This window comes from Amblyomma mixtum, chromosome 2 (assembly GCF_055824585.1).
Source record: "Amblyomma mixtum isolate Tamu chromosome 2, ASM5582458v1, whole genome shotgun sequence".
Classification (NCBI taxonomy): Eukaryota; Metazoa; Arthropoda; class Arachnida; order Ixodida; family Ixodidae; genus Amblyomma; species Amblyomma mixtum.
The window spans coordinates 139,956,366-139,968,704 of record NC_143013.1 but is presented as its reverse complement, the minus strand read 5'-3'; the positions used below and the strand labels follow the sequence as shown (position 1 = coordinate 139,968,704).

General features: G+C 53.9%; 2 protein-coding genes across 3 annotated transcripts in view; one reads left to right on the top strand and one right to left on the bottom strand.

The window, feature by feature from the left end:
• The window catches only part of LOC149361090 (uncharacterized), a 110,104-nt gene extending 104,535 nt beyond the window's left edge, over positions 1–5,569 (bottom strand). The window contains exon 1 of the mRNA XM_089567994.1: positions 5,420–5,569. Within this exon, the coding sequence (XP_089424120.1) occupies positions 5,420–5,569 (150 nt within the window). The remainder of the gene's footprint in view (positions 1–5,419) is intronic.
• LOC149361089 (unconventional myosin-XVIIIa-like) overlaps positions 1–12,339 on the top strand; it is a 248,542-nt gene that overhangs the window by 12,928 nt on the left and 223,275 nt on the right. The gene's annotated exons all lie outside the window — the stretch shown is intronic.

Sequence of the window (12,339 nt, the reverse complement as noted above, 5' to 3'; positions counted from 1 at the left end):
ACCGAAAGCGACGACAGAAAGATACGAACTTTGTGGGTCCGCACTGATTCCACGGTTGGCCTCGATGGCTCGGTAAAAAAAATTGAGTATTTGTTTTTGAGGAAACGAAATGAGGCAGTAACTGTCTCGCTTATCTCGGTGGACGCCCGAACCGCGCCGTAAGGGTAGGGTTAAAAGAGGGAGTGAAAGAAGAAAGGAAGAAATAGGTGCACTGGGTAACAATTTTTTTTTTCTCGGTTGTAGATGTTTTATCGTCTTCGTCATGCAGAAGGCAGTGTTCAGAAGGAGGTGTTGATCTCCATTTGTTTGTTGCTTGTGAACGAGAGCGGGCAAACGTAATCCAAAGATGGCTGAGGTCGCGTCGTCGCCATTTTTTTCCTCACTGAGCAGACCGTATCCCTCCCCGTCTTCTGTGTAGTAGCTGTGTCCATCTCTGACCCTGTCTTCTTGCATGCAGCGGCTGGTTTAAAATGCGGGCTCCGCTCCGGGTGAGGAGGGTTCTTCCCTGCGTGAGCCTAAAGAACTCAGCCGTCCGCCACGTTCTGCTGCCACGCCACTTGCGCGATGCGAGCCCGGGCTGTCTCTCATTCTGTTCCTTTCTTCTTCGTTGCCTGAACCCATCTCGCATATCCGTCCCACTCCTCTCGCTCGCATTGGTCGCCTCCTCGCTGCGTCTGGCGTCGCGCTCGCTGCCGGATGCGATCCCGGCCGAGGAGGAAGAGGAGGTCTGCCGCCTCCGATGCACGGCGCACGCTGGCGCACTCCGTTCCGCCGTGCTCAATGGGTGGGTGCCGCAGGAGCGGGAGATACGCGCGTCCGATAACGTCGGGGCGTACTACACTTATCTCGCGCTGAGAAGGGCGTCGAATACGCGCATACGTGAGCTGGCCATCGTTCGTTACCCCCTTTCGTTTCGCACTGCCAGCATTCCTGTACGGCTCAGAACGTCACGCGGGACGTGCGTGGGAGAGGAGGAGCGGCCGATTCTCGGGGAGGCTGCGTAAAAGCCTCGAGCGACGCCGACTGGGGATGCGGACGGAACCAGGCAGGGATGAGGAGCCGCTGCTAACAAGACGCTTCCAGAGTTGGTTTACAAGGGGGTTTATACGTCCCAAAGCGACTCGGGCTATGAAGGGCGCCGCACTACAGTGCGGCGAAGATGGCGCGAATTTCAGTGGTAGCCGTATACGGTAAACCGCCCCTTTCACTTACTGTGTAGTGTCATAGTGAGGACGGCTTAAGCGTCCACATGGTTTCATCCTAAAACAGCGCGAAACACAGGACGTAGTGGAAGAAACAAAAGACGACTACGTCCTGTGTTTCGCGCTGCTTTCAGGTGAATCCGTTCCAACTTGCCCAGTTTTGCTGTTCCCGTCCAGATGGCGCGCAAATTGGCAGAATATTTGATGATAGGTGCACGTAACATTGAGGGACAGCAAGAAGGCTGGGTGGATCAAGGAACGAACGCCAGTTAACTAATCCAAATGGGGGAGAAGAAATGGACGTGGGCGGGGCATGCATGCGAAATCACGGTAACTGGTGGTCGATAAGGGTAACGGAATGGATTCCAAGAGAATGCAGGCCTAGTAGAGGGCGGCAGAAAGTTAGGTGGGCTGATGAGATTAATACCCGTGCCACACGCGCACAAAAATGGCAGTGAATGCTTAAGTTTGTTAATGCCATTAGTTTCGGAGTTTGTGCTCCACGTCCACATTTAATGCTATTATCGAAACTGAGGATGGCGATAACGCTTTCAATGTAATCAAAAGTTTCACCAGAATATAAATATTTCTAATGAGCACAATATAACCAGAATGTTGTTCAAATGTAATGTAAAAACGATTTTCCAGAAAACACGGCTGTTCCTGCTTTACAGGTCGAAAAAGTAGCCATAAACTCGCATGTCAGCACATAAGTCGAGAGTACCTGTCAATAAGGCTGGTTAAAATGGCGCTCTTCGCATCGAAAATGTGGTATAGATGCCTCATGTGACTGAAACTTAAGAATTAACCATTTCCTAGTTGTTAGGAAGTTGTTATGAACAAAACTGCATGCTTTTCTGCGTGTGGAATGGGAACGAGAGTACGCATTGAACGGGCGAATCAGTTGTGGCGAACTCGCGAATGGCAGTAAGGCTAATGCCATTAAATTTATGCGTGTGGCACCGCACGAATGCCATTAAAACTTAAGGCAGTAAGCACTTAATGGCAGTAAATCTGGCTGTGTGGCACGGGTATAAGAAGTTGTTGTGGATAAGGTAGCCTCAGCTGGCCCAGGAGCGGGCAAATCCGAGTGATATCTGGGAGAGGCCTTTGCCTTGCAGTGGGCGTAGTCAGCTCTGTCTACCATAACGTAGTTTGGCTGCTGACGGTAGTGACCGTGCTGATTGTCGACCGGTATTTTCTCTTCGAAAACGGCGCGTAGCAAAGCGTCGAAATGATATAAGCTGAACGAGAAAAAATTGGGGGGACACTTGAGCTCCGGCTTAAAGGTGCACTGAAGAGGAATCTGAACTCGTCTTTTTGCCGCGGGAACTCGATCTACACGTTCGAGCATTCTTAGAAACTCCGATTTATTGCCCTATGTGGCTGATTTTCCTAATTAAGTCGAATTAACGTCCGGCTCCCGCCTTTTTTTTTTTAAATTCTCCCTCGTACGGTGGGCGGAGTCGACCAACGCGTGGAGTGCCTTGCAGCCAGCTCCGTGGAGGCTTTGCTTTCGCTTTATTTTGTTTTTTAGGTTTCCGTGAACAAATAGTTTCATTCGCAGATAATATAGCCGCAAAATAAGCCCGAAGAAATAAAAATATGCGCGGACTATTTGCTACTACGGACTACTACGTATTACTGCGCCGATGGCAGAGCGGGAAGCCTCCACAGGACTGGGTGAAAGGCACTCCACGCGTTGGTCGACTCCGCCCACCGTACGAGGAAGAATTAAAAAAAAAAGGCGGGAGCCGGACGTTAATTCGACTTAATTAGGAAAATCAGCCACACAGGGCAATAAATCGGAGTTTCTAAGAATGCTCGGAACGTGTAGATCGAGTTCCCGCGGCAAAAATACGGGTTCAGATTCCTCTGCAGTGCACCTTTAAGGGTACGACGTGACAGCGTTGATGGTTATTTACTTCTATCTTAATTAGCGCCTCTTTCTAATTAGACACTCTCATAAACACACATCAGTAGGCATACGAGACCACGTGGTACACCTCAGTGGACTAGGGGTAGCGTGTCTGACCCAGCCCAACCCAAGTGTGTCTGTGTCAACCCAAGAGTCAGGGTTTTGATTCCCAACTATTTAACCCAATTTGTTGTTCAGCGTAATTAATTTCCTTCACATCCTTGTATACGTCATTCTGACATTTCGGTCATGCTACTGGCTCATAGTCACAATTTTGCTCGAGTTTTAGTCATTTTCGTCCCACAGCTCAGCGTGTGACGTCACAACCTTGTCGACCAATCCTGAATTAGTGTGACAACGCACGCGCGCGGTTTTTCCTCCGAACTTCCGCTCTGACACAGCCGGCATGCGTCATGCATGAGGCGTTTCTGAGAGTGCGTTGAAGGGACGGTGTCTGGCGCAAACCAGATCCTGTGTAGGCTCTGCCGTGGTGGCAGCTTCTAGTCTCCTCCCCTTCATGCTTTACTTGGAAGCGGTGCTCGTCATACTGCATCTCTGAAACAGAGTGCTCGCTGTGGCGATGTCGCTACGATGAGACCAATGCATGCGCGAAGCGCTTCGGTGCTTATGGCAAACACTGCGCTGAAACGAGAATTGCCTTCCTCCCTTCCCTCACGGCGCGGTTCAGGTGTCCACCGAGGCATGTGAGACAGACACTGCGCCATTTTCTTTCCTCAAAAACCAGTATACCGTAAAAACGTAACGACACGTTGGGCGCTTACTTTGCTTGTAGATGGGTAACATTGAGCTGCAAAGGTCTTGAGACTCAACCAATAAAAGGAACCAATAGAACATCCATAGCAAAAAAAAAAAAATAATAACTAGGGAGGGGTGGCTCTGTATTTCCGCTACTGACTAGTGAGAGTGGGAGAATTGTGGTCGTGCTGGCTGCATTATTTTAATGCCGCCATAAGTGCTGCTCATTGTAATGGCTACACAGGGTTCGTTCGCCTGCCGATGTCGGCATGCTGTAGCGTCGGCGCTGAATTTAGGTGCAGGGCGCTGCATGGGCTCTCATCATCATCATCATCAGCCTGACTACACCCACTGCAGGGCAAAGGCCTCTCCCATATCTCTCCAATTAACCCTGTCCTTTGTCAGTTGCCGCCACTGTATCCCCGCAAACTTCTTAATCTCATCCGCCCACCTAACTTTCTGCCGTCCCCTGCTACGTTTGCTTTCTCTTGGAATCTAGAAGAATAAGAATGGGGTGGATCGCATATGGCAGGTTCTCTCAGATCATGAATGGTAGCTTACCAATATCCCTGAAGAGAAAAGTATACAACAGCTGTATCCTACCGGTACTCACCTATGGGGCAGAAACGTGGTGGCTAACAAAGAGGGTTCAGCTTAAGTTGAGAACAACGCAGCGAGCTATGGAAAGGAAAATGATAGGTGTAACGTTAAGAGATCGGAAGAGGGCGGAGTGGGTGAGGGAACAAACGCGGGTTAATGATATCCTAGTTGAAATCAAGAGGAAGAAGTGGGCTTGGGCAGGGCATGTAATGCGAAGGCAAGATAACCGCTGGTCCTTAAGGGTAACGGAGTGGATTCCAAGAGAAAACATTGGATCTACCGCGTGGTGGACACTCGTCGAGTCACTGGCGGCCGGACTCCCGCAGAAATGTGTGCGATTGTAAATTGGGGCAGTTTTTGCGCGTAGAACAGACATGGACAGATGTGCGCGTCTCGTTACTTCTCCGACGGGGTTCTCTTCTCACGGATGCACACACATTTGGCTCTCATGACGGCGGTGCGCCCTTTTGGCGACCTGGAGAATGCGCCGTGCTCATGGTTTAGGAAATGACCGCGAGTGCAGCGTCGCTGAGCTTCTCTGTTCGGCCAAGTACAGCGCAGCTACTACTGCTGCTGCCACCACCACTGCCATGCCGTCCCTAACTTCCCCCACGAAGTCGTCATCATGGCCCGTGTGGGTTTCTTGGTTCGTGCCGCCTGGGCTTTAGATCGCGTTCCGTACGCGTTTCTAACGGCGGCAAGAAAGCGGGCATCGAGTCTCCCTCCCCCCAGCGGGATTCGCATTGGCGTGGCTTCCGCGGAGTCCCGTCGCGGCTGCTATTCAGCCTCTGCGACCGGCGCGGCGGCTGCTGCAACCGGGCCGCCACGCCCCTCATTCATGGCGGCGAAACCGGGCACCGTCGTCGTGCAGGCATGTGCTCCGGTGTCGTAACGGCGCGCCCATTTGTCATTCCAGTTGCGCGCATCGCCGTCTTTTTCTTGCCTCCTCTTCCTCCTCGCCCCCGGAGAAGCGGGGAATCCGAGAGAGCTGCTCCTCGCCCGAAGGGAAAGGAAAATCACCCGTTGGTGCCGTCTCGCCTTCGTCACCCCGGCCAGATTGCGCCCCCAAGCCCCGTCGGCCTTTTGGAGGCATTCCTCTCGGCGCACGCATGCCCCATAGCGGCCGCTCCGTTGTGCGGAGTACGTTCGCCGCAAGGGGGCGTGGCCGATGAAGACAGCAGTGCCTGCAGCTGTGCCACGTAGTGGGCGCAGATATACTGCTTCTTTTACCCCACCGTGAAAGGAAATGTTGCGCCCGTACCAGTTGTCTGAGCTGGTGATTCTTTCCCGCTGAGACGATCGGTCACTTCCCACCGTTAGTTGCGTGCGACAAAGGGCAGTTCGAGTGTCGTTTTAAGACATCTGGTTCGTCTCAGTCTAAACGATGGCTGCCAAACTGCTGGAAAGGTCGCCGGCAGAGACTAAGCAGTGGTGCTATTGCGAGGGCCGGTGTGCAGCCGGCCAAATCTTTAGCTGGCGTGCGCGACGGCTGCTCTTTCTGTACTCCTGCAGTTTGGGATGAAGCATACTTGCGGAAAGCTCAATATTAAACACAGGCTTAGTGAGCCTGCGCTTAAATTTGATATTTTCGCGAGTTTACTCCGTCAAAAGCTACACGAGCACAGACGCGGCCGTCACGCACGCCAGCTAAAGATTCGGCCGGCTCTATGTCTCTTCGCTCTTTTAACGCGAGAATGTTGGTGCCCTCAGGAGGGGTTTTAGTACTCCCCGTGATCAGTGAACCAAAAGTCGAAAATTACCAATTTCGCATATACAGACATAAACCCGCTAACGCCTATGGCATGATGTCTTAAAGGACTATAGACACGTATTTCTTTTGTTTCGAGATTTTTCATTTAATGGGTACCTAGTGGTTCAGAGCGGTTGAAATTCCAACTGGAAAGCTCTAGCGGGACGTAATTAATTACCAGGCCATTTAACACGGCCGGTTTCGATCTCTGAGAGCATGGGCGTGGCGTGACGTCAAGTTGGTGTACGAGCGTCACGCAAGCGCCCCCTGACGACAAGGCTGTGATCACGTGTGCACACTGTTCAGTGCCGCCCACACGGATCTTGCAGAGCTCTGATCAAGAAGGTCGCGAGATCGCCGAGCAAGATTTAGTCTTGTGCATTACGGCGCCCTGCTACGCGTCATGGGTCTCTGCATGCATGGCTTCACGTTGTTTATGTCGCATCCACTGCTCGTCGTGGAGATGGCGCTGCCGATGGAAGTTTGAATTGCGAGGTCTCTGTACATCTTGTGACTGAAGCCAAATTAAAATATCTTCTCATTTAAAGGAAGTGTTTCCCTGGGGGGCATATGTGTATATAATCAGGAAGGTGGTCGTATGCGTTTCCGAACTTCGTAGTTTCGTGTCTATCGACCCTTGTGTCTCCTCAGATACATTGTTTGCTTGTCTTCTGTGTGCAGAGTCCTCTCAGTTGGATACGCTGCCGTGGCGCACCTATGTCACCGCATTATACTTCTTTGCTGTTTTTACGGCGATATGGACGCGGGCGTTGATGACGTGCAGGGTGGCTGTAAGCCCGAAACAGGGGAGGAGGCTGGTCTGGGCCTTTTTAAAGGGGCAAATTGAAGTTGTGGGGACGCCTTCGTCCCCTGCGTTCGCTTTCCCTCAACGCACCCCACTGTTGTTAGCTGCCCCCCCCGAAAAGCACTCCTCTCGGTTCGGTTACTGTAACTAACAAGGGAGGGCGCTCGCGTCGCAGCGACACCAGCGCCACGGATGGCGTTTTGCTGCGCGCTCGCGGGGAGCGACGGGCTCTCTTCTCCCTCGGCACCGGGAAGCAAGCGGACGTTTCGCTCGCGGCTTCGCTCTTCGTCGACGGGCGCCTCTTGGTTGGAACTTACTCCCGCCGAGCCCGTCCCGCTCGACCTCGAAGTTTTCCCTTTGCCCTACCGTGGGCGGACGTTCGCTCGTAGCCGTGCTGGTGAGTCGGACATCCTAGATTCCTCAGTGTATTTTGTTGCTAGCTGGCGTTATTGTTGCTATAGCAATAAATGCCTTGTTTGTGTCAGCCATTGTGTCGTTCCTTTGTTCCCGTAGAGCACGGCCCGCCGTGGTCGGCGCGCGCTCAGTAGCGTACGCGACCACGGGGTGGGGTCAGCGCGGTTTTGAACTGAGTCAGCCGTGCTTAAGCGGGGAGAACGTATTTATCTCCCCTATTTAAACCCCATATCTGGCAGCCCAACGTGGGGCCTGCTCTTGGAACATTGGACGACAGTCTGTTCGGTTCGAGGAACGCTCTTTGTCCGGACTTGACAAGTGCTAGGCCTAGAGTGAATTTTGATCGCTAGGACCTGCGGCATGCTTTCTTGAGTGCGAGGTGTATTGCGCTGCAGCATGTTTGAACTTTTCGACATGCTCAGCATGTTTTTTTTGTGAAGTTTTCTTCCTGGAGTTTCTTCAAGAACCACTTGGTCCGCATCGAGGGAGCGCGAGGCCTAGCGCCCGCGGAGTTGCCGAGCCCGAAGCGAGTGAGTACGGAAGCCGCGTGGGTGGTCCGAGTTTTCTGTATATATTTTCTCGCTGTCTCTTTTTCGACTCTGGGAGTCGCGGCTCTGGGAGCCGGGTGGCCTGGGGCCACGGGTGCAGTTACGAGCTCGCTGGTATTGCAGCTCGGCACCGGGCGTTCCGACACCGTCCGATACGGTGGGCGCCGATCGCTCAAGCTGCTTTGTGCAGTGAGCGGGGAGGACCACCCCACAACGCTGATGTCTCCTCGCGGCTGCGCGCACGAAACCCGTTTCGGGTCTTTCTTTTGTTGGGGGTCGTTGACCTTCACAGTGGCATTGAGGCCTAAGGCTATTCATAGCCGCCTGCACCTTGTCAAAAGTGACACGACCACCGGACCGTGGTATTGAGAGGGGGCGCACTTTGCTGGCCACCCGTTTTTTTAACCTCGCATGAACCGAGCATTCTCGTTCAACTCAAGAAAGGGCTTTGTTCACTCGAACTTTGCATTGCACAGCCGCCCGACACGTTTTGCTAGCGAGTTGAGCATTTGAGCCACGAGGCCCTTGTGTACGCCGTTTCCCCTCCCGTGACCTACGTTAAAGGCATGCGGAGTGTGTTTCGGAAATTTTACAGATCTGGAGCCACTGCGGCTTGCTGTCCTGTGCACATCGTCTCGCCGCCGCCTGCTGCGACGGAGCGGCCTGTATCCTGTTCGCCGCATCCATCCGGGGCAGCCGTGGCGAGACCAGACAGCAGCCACCTCCGGCTGCTGCTGCCCTGGCGACTACTGCGGAATCTTGGCCTGCAGTGGTCAACCGGCCCTCCTCTTCGCGGGCCTGCGGGCACATAGCCCGCGGGCCATGCGAGTCGTCCCAGCGGAGACCTTCACGCCGCCTTCGGAATACCGCGGAAGACTGCGTGCACCCTGTCGGCGTGACCTCCGCTGCACGACCTGCCTCAAGTGCATGAAGACCAGGAGACTCCTCCATAGCATGTAACTTGCAGGCGCGTGGGTCTATTTAAGGTTGGGGGGATGTGGGGACGCCTTCGTCCCCTGCGTTCGCTTTCCCTCAACGCACCCCACTGTTGTTAGCTGCCCCCCCCGAAAAGCACTCCTCTCGGTTCGGTTACTGTAACTAACAAGGGAGGGCGCTCGCGTCGCAGCGACACCAGCGCCACGGATGGCGTTTTGCTGCGCGCTCGCGGGGAGCGACGGGCTCTCTTCTCCCTCGGCACCGGGAAGCAAGCGGACGTTTCGCTCGCGGCTTCGCTCTTCGTCGACGGGCGCCTCTTGGTTGGAACTTACTCCCGCCGAGCCCGTCCCGCTCGACCTCGAAGTTTTCCCTTTGCCCTACCGTGGGCGGACGTTCGCTCGTAGCCGTGCTGGTGAGTCGGACATCCTAGATTCCTCAGTGTATTTTGTTGCTAGCTGGCGTTATTGTTGCTATAGCAATAAATGCCTTGTTTGTGTCAGCCATTGTGTCGTTCCTTTGTTCCCGTAGAGCACGGCCCGCCGTGGTCGGCGCGCGCTCAGTAGCGTACGCGACCACGGGGTGGGGTCAGCGCGGTTTTGAACTGAGTCAGCCGTGCTTAAACGGGGAATACGTGTTTATCCCCCCTGTTAAACCCCACAAAGTTGACCTTCGTAAATAGGTTGCCGTAAATTAATGACAAAATGACCACTTTCTCTGCAAATGGAGCTGGTGTACGTTATATTCTCAAAATTAAATACGGTCATCACCGCCACCGTTTCATTTCACACGTAAACTGCGATGCATCCTTAGTATTTTGTCTTGTATCGTAGAGGGCGAGGCTACACCGCTATTCACTTCCAGACGTGGATCTCGCAGTCATTTCCGGCTTTTACATCACGAGTTTGAATCGTGTGGTAGCAAAAAAAAAAGGAAGACTATTCTATTTTATAAATCTAGTTTTCTCAGCTACAAATGAGTATTCTGCTCGCAAACAAATGTGAGGTTTTCATTGGTATCGGAATTAGTCCGGGAGGCCGCAATTTGTGTCGCAGAACCCCCGCGAAAGAACGCACTGAACTAAAAATACGCGAGTCTGTGTCTGTAGGCCGCGTCGAATTAATCGTCACGCGGAAGGAGCATGCGCCGAGACTGAGACACTGCCGTCGAAATAATGCCCCAAAAAGAGCGTGCCTTGAGAGCGCAGATGACGGCATCGCCTGGAACGGAGGTGGTTGCCTCGACTGCCCTGCGGGGCCGCAGCCGACCGTTGTCGCTCTCGGCGATCGACAGCTCCCTCCCCCTCTCCCTATCCAGCGCGGAAGTGTGTAGCACCCACACTGTCGCCACCTCGTTTCCTTCCGTATAAGAGTGGACGCATGTCCTGGGGCGAAACCGCGCTGCGGGGCTTCTTGTGTCCGGGTGTGTGTGCGCGAGAGATCTTGTCGTTGAGCCGCCTCCGTTCCGGTGTCGTCTGTCTCTCTTCCGGGCTGCGGCGCGGTTCCGGAAGAGGGCAGATGCTGTTGGCCACGCCGCGTTTCGGGGACCGGCGGACGTGGCTCACTCCACTCTGCCCACTGCGAGCTGAGTCGCGTGGCAGCGTCCGATTTTGTGCGGGGAGAAAAAAAGAAGAGCCAAATGTCGCGCATGAGCTTGGGGCGTGGCGACTCAAGACCTCTGCCGTCGTTTTCGGTATCTAACAGCCGTAGCCCTTGCCGTGGCAGGTTGCACCGCTCTCGTTGACCGTACACAATAAGCACGAATTACGTTATGTGGGAGTCCTCTTGTGCTTAGTGCACTCCGTTGTAAGGGTGAGGTTTTAGGGGCTTTAACGTCCCAAACCGACTCAGGCTAGGAGGGGCTTCGTGCATTGTGCCGTGATATCGCACAATACACGGGCCTCTAGCATTTCGATTACACCGAAATGCTACGGTCGCGCCCGGGTCGAACCCGAGTCTTTCGGGTCAGCAGCCGAGCACCATAACCACTGAGCCATCCCGGCGGCTTCTCTTGTAAGGGTAAGATACGCTCCACAAGCTCCGCGGTAGGTTACCAGCATACAGAGTCGTTGTGGTTGATAGCGGGAGAAGATTCCGAGTTCGAAAGATACGGAAATTTTGAAGTTAGCAGTGTGAGCATATTCTTCGCGGTCGCCACTGGAGCTTACGAGCTTCCATGGTGCATTTGTAGCGTTTATATATTTTCCACTTGCTAAGCGCAGGACCTTCGTTGTCTCTGTTAATGCGGAGTTTTCCCATGGCCATATTAGCTAAAACGCTCAACAGGATTAACTGCGCGTGCGGAGCTAATCTGGTGTGCGTCTACGCTAATCCGTCTCCGTTCAGAGCCTCCCGAATGTCTTCGGATTGGTCCCCCTGTCCGGAGGCTGTATCGGCCATCGTTTCCGGCGCAGAGTGCGTTGACCGCGGGGTGTCGAGGACTGCAACGCGAGCTGCAGGCGACCAGGCGGCGCAGCATGTGGTCGGGGGAACTACATGAGCTATAGTTGGTACATTCTGAAGGAAAAAAAAAAGAAACAGCGCTCATCGTGTATTCTTCCTTGTCGAAGGGTGTTTATTTCGCGAGAAGAGGGAACGCATGCATTGCCATGTTGCGTGTGAGCCAGATGGAGGTTAGAACGTATGTGAAATTTGTGGCCGCCCTCCGTTTGAATTGCATCAATGAGCAGTGCTCGAGAAAAACTAGAGAGACATTAATGCCCCCCCCCCCCCCCCGCCCCATTTTCTTTTTAAATTTTTAGGCTTGTTAGTGCACTTTGCCTGTCAGGAGGTGTTTCGAGCACTCGCTGAACTCTATTCCTTTTGTAGCTTACCTGGAGCGACATCATAGAGAAGTCCGACGCGCTGTATAGTATTCGCCGCAATGGTCCCTACATCTGACAGTTGCCTCTTTGGCCCGGTCCGCTTTCGAGTGCTTTCTTTCTTACTCTTTCGTCTCCTATGGAGTGCTATACTGGGTCGCTGAGCAGTGCTCGGTTATTGTGTTGCAAACTGACGTTTATTCGGCTCGGCCGTTTCTTCCGTGTAGTTCTCCGGCGTAGAGCTGGGAATGCCTGCGTCGCAACCCGACTGAGCGCTCGCCGGCTCTCTCGTCTGAGAAGCGCATACAGCAGCGCACTGTATAAACTCCGGTTCGGTTCAGCGCGACGCGGCGGCTCGGCTACTCTTCCCGAATAAGCGAGCGTCCCACGGAGCGGGTCGCTGGCCGTCGTCGCAAGCGGGCCAAGGACGGCGAGGCGAGCGGACGGCGCGAGACGCGGCCCCGCGTGGGAGAGGGGCGGCCGCGTGTCTTCTCACACGGCGGGCACTAATTCTCTGATTGTTTCGTGTGGAGGCGAACCGCAAATGGCGCCATTGTGCGATGTCAGTCCACGTGAGAGGTCCTCAGCCTTG